Here is a 4,104-nt window from a genome sequence, read left to right as displayed (position 1 = left end):
CGGTCCCCCGGGGAAGGATAAAGGGGACCCTAAAACCTTTGCACTGTTTGCAAACAAATGGAGGGGTTTGGCGAAGTGGGAGGAGAGAGGAAGCGGCAGGGACAAAGGAGGCCTGCGTTTACAGCAGGTGTCTTTGCTGAGGCTGAAAGTTCGGCTCTCTTTCCTTCCCTTCTGGGCGTCTCTCAGTGTTGGGGAGGGAGAGCCGGACACAGAGACTGTGCTTTCGTAGAAGCCCTTGGCTGACGTCCAAAGTCCCCGCAGGGATGACTCGGAGAGAGGGGTGGGCTTTGCCCTCTGCTCCGTGGGTGACTGTCCGCTCAGCACCTCTGATCCTGCAAGGGCCGCTTCTTCTTCTTGACCCTGGAGAAACCCCACCTGGGCCAGCACCTGAAATGGACAGGAAATAGATCAATACCCCAGGAGTGAGCACAGGAAGGGGGCCCTAACCCTAACCCTAACCCTAACCCTAACCCTAACCCTAACCCTAACCCTAACCCTAACCCTAACCCTAATCCTACCCTAACCCTAACCCTAACCCTAATCCTACTCTAACCCAAACCCTAGCCCTCAGCGGGCGCCCCTCAACGCCTGCTGTTAGCTGTGGGCTGGGTGTCCTGGGCATGAGTGTGTGTGTGTGTGTGTGTGTGTGTGTGTGTGTGTGTGACAGATTTCTATTTTCAATAATCCACATCCCCTGAACTTTGCTGGATGCCCTTGGGGTGGGCGTGGGTGGGGGTTGTAGCCCTGTAGCACTGTCCTCTGTTGTTCATTGATTTGCTCAAGCGGGCATCAGTAACGTCTCCATTGTGAGACTTGTTACTGTGTTTGGCATATCGAGTACGTCACGAGGAGCTTTGCAGGCTCTGCCATGTGGGCAGGATACTCTTGGTAGCTTGCCGGGTTCTCCGAGAGGGGCGGAGGAATCGAACCTGGGTTGTCTGTGTGCAAGGCAAACACCCTACCTGCTGTACTATATCACTCCAGTTGTACTCTTGGGAAACTGTGCAATTTGGGAAGAATTTCTTTTCCATGCGGTGGGAATAGCTTTTCAAAACCACCATCCACAAGACTGCCCGCCGGAGTTTGAGCTAACTTACAGCTGTATCCCCCAGGATATCATGTTTGGATCCTCCCTGGCTTAGATTTCCTGTCTGGGAGATTATAACCCGAGCACAGTATAAATTTAGGATGAGCTGCTTCCTCGCCCTGTCGGGCAGGAGGGAAGGCACAGAGGTTCTGGGGTGAAGCTTTGACAAAAGTTTCATTCCCGGGGCTGGAATAGCACAGCGGGGAGGGTGTTTGCTTTGCATGCGGCTGACCTGGGTTCAATTCCCAGCATCCTATATGGTCCCCCGAGCCATTGTCAGGAGTAATTCCTGAGTCCAGAGCCAGGAGTAACCCCTGTGCAGCACCAGGTGTGATAAAAAAAAAGACCCCCAAAAGTTTCATTCACCCCCCCACCATGGGGGTGGGGGATGGGGGAGGCCCAGGGTGTGCCCAGTGACCTGGAACTGGCCCCAGAGACCTCTTTTTCCATGGCCACAGGTCAAAGGTCACACAGGGCGAGACAAAGGGATACCAGGCCCCTGGTTTCCTTGCTCATCAGGACCCCCGAGGTGCCCCCAGTGATCTGTGCCCGTCACGCATCAGGGCCTGAAGCGGATGAGGCTGGGCCAGTCCCTGACACAGAATCTGGTGTCCGGGCGGGTCTGAGGTGGCCAGCCCGGCTCTGCAGCTGCCGACAGGGCAGCGAGGGAGCAGCCCTGACTGCTGGGTACCCGGCCACCGGCCAGTCCCCACCAGGGGTAGGTGCGCCCCAGCACCCCAAACTGGCTGTTGTTTTGATGCCATTTTTGTCAGCACATTTTCCCAAAGCCCTTTTGCCGCGTCCTGGAGTGCGGTGCCGGCTGCGTCTCTCTCCCTCCTCCCGGCAGCTGCGTGCCGGGGGCGGCTCCCGCGGTCTCCAGGCTGCCAAGGAGGAATCCCCGCTTCCGGCTGGCCTGCAACCCCCTGCCCGGGCCCGGACTCCCAGAGGGCAAAGGCCGTGCCCTCTGCCTCAGGCACTAACTTCCCCAGCAACCCCCGAGGCAGAGCTGAAACTCCAGCCAAGAGAGTCCGTGGCCACAGCCTGGCCCCTTCTCCTCCTTTCCCTGTCCGGGTGGCTCTGCCGCAGGACCTGTTTTACTCACGTGTGCACACGCCATTCCACACGTGCACACATGCATGCATGCAGAAGCCTGTACGGTGTGTGTGTGTGCCGATACACGAGAGCACACGTGTGTGTATGCCATCCCACATGCGACATGCCTGTATGCATGCCTGCCACATGTGCACCACCTGCATGCCAACGTGCTTGTATATGTTGATATGCACACAGCGGTATGTCCGTGCACAGGCCAACACACACAGTGTGCACACCTGTATGTGTGTGTGCGCGCCATTAAACGTGTGCGGGCATCTCTGTGCGTGTGTACATGCCGATACACACGTGCACAGTGCACACATCTATATGTGTGTGTGTGTGTGTGTGCATGTTAGTATACATGGCACACATCTGTGTGTGCGGGCATGCTATCACACAAACATCTGTATGTGCTTGTGGACGGTGCAGTATATATGTGCACACGTGTCTAAGTGCTTGTGTGATGCCAACCTACAGTGCACACATGTGCATATGATGTGCATGCATGCCATATATCTGTGTGTGTGTGTGTGTGTGTGTGTGTGTGTACCCATTCCACAGAGCAATCGAAGGAATCTGGGAGGGAGGAGGGAGGGAGGAGGAGGAGGAGGAGGAGGAGGAGGTGGAGGAGGAGGAGGAGGAGGAAGAGCTCCGAATTTACGCTGTGGAGGACAAAAGCTTCTCAGATACGGACAACGAGAGCTCCGCTTTACAAGTTAAAAAGCAAAAGATGCTTTAAGAACTTTTTTTTTATTATTAAATCAGAAAACGAAAGATACATTAAACATAATATCAGTCAATCATATGCTACTTGGAGTTACATTGTATTAGACTTACGGTCCTATTCATTTTTCTGTACAAGTATTAAAAAGAACCTCCGGTATTTGAATAATCTATAAATTTTTATTAGCTGGGATTACTGGGTTTACATCAGAGCACATCCTGAGAACATTAGGAAATTACAGACAGACTCGGGATAAGTGTCAGACAGAACAGATGAAGCGAGGCCCTCAGCCATCTGAGAAACATTAATCACGGAAGAGTGCAGAGACCAGATCTTTGTTAGGGATACAAGACGCGGGATGAAGTGACGCCCCCTGGTGTTGCGAAATCAACCTGCACCCTCGCTTGGTTCGTTTTCCAAGTCGTAAATCTCGCTCGCCTTGCTCCCTGAGCCTCCAAAAACCAACTGTTTTCCGGAACCGTTTCAAGCCCTCTTCCAGCCGATCTGGGCCTCCTTGTCAGCAATGTTCAAGGACCCTAGGTGAGAACCGGCTCTCCGCCATTCCTTTCTTATTCCCCACGCATTCCTGCCTCGGAAATTGGCAACCTCCCAAGGCAGCCCTTGTTCTCTCTCCTTGAGATGTGAACTCACACGGATTTCCATCTCTTCTCTTCCAGCGACGAGGAGGAGCGTGTGTTTAATACAAAGCTTAATCACTCCCAGCAAGCGTTCCCTTTTCTGCAGCTAAACTTGTCACTCCTGTTTGCTGTAGCTGCACCCGAATGCATTCTGCACAACCACCCCCCACCCCCATCCTCCTCCCTGCTCGGGGGACCACCAACTCTTCCGACCTAAGTAGTTAACGTGCTATACCATCTTTACATTATATACCAGGAAAGACTGGGCCAGAGACGTAAATAATACACCTCAATGTACAACAGCTCGGGCTAATTTGTAGGCAGAGTTTCGCCGAACTGGCCGGCAGAAGACAAGATATACACATGGGCGGGGTGGGGAGGAGGTCAGGGAGCAAAGAGGCATCTCTGGCGGGAGGACTTGGTGGGAACGGACTGGAGTGTTTGTTTACTTGGATTTGCCAGCGGGTCCAATGGAGACGGGGTCTGTCTGCACTTGGGCATCCGACATCCGCTTCGGTCCCTGGAGAGAAATACAAAGACGTTGGAGCCTGATGGAAGAA

The 4,104-nt window shown here is 53.8% G+C and overlaps 1 protein-coding gene across 1 annotated transcript in view; it reads right to left on the bottom strand.

The window, feature by feature from the left end:
* Window positions 1–249: 249 nt before the first annotated feature.
* BCAS1 (brain enriched myelin associated protein 1) overlaps window positions 250–4,104 on the bottom strand; it is a 138,026-nt gene continuing 134,171 nt past the window's right edge. Inside the window, exons 12-13 of the mRNA XM_056107467.1 lie at window positions 3,994–4,064; window positions 250–387 (exon numbers count right to left, since the gene is read on the bottom strand). Of these exons, the coding sequence (XP_055963442.1) occupies window positions 318–387; window positions 3,994–4,064 (141 nt within the window). The 3' untranslated portion in view covers window positions 250–317. The remainder of the gene's footprint in view (window positions 388–3,993; window positions 4,065–4,104) is intronic.

This window comes from Sorex fumeus, unplaced genomic scaffold (genome assembly GCF_029834395.1).
Source record: "Sorex fumeus unplaced genomic scaffold, SorFum_2.1 ptg000166l, whole genome shotgun sequence".
In the NCBI taxonomy this organism is placed as follows: domain Eukaryota; kingdom Metazoa; phylum Chordata; class Mammalia; order Eulipotyphla; family Soricidae; genus Sorex; species Sorex fumeus.
Note: the sequence above shows the minus strand (reverse complement) of the source record. Positions and strands in the feature narration are given on the sequence as shown.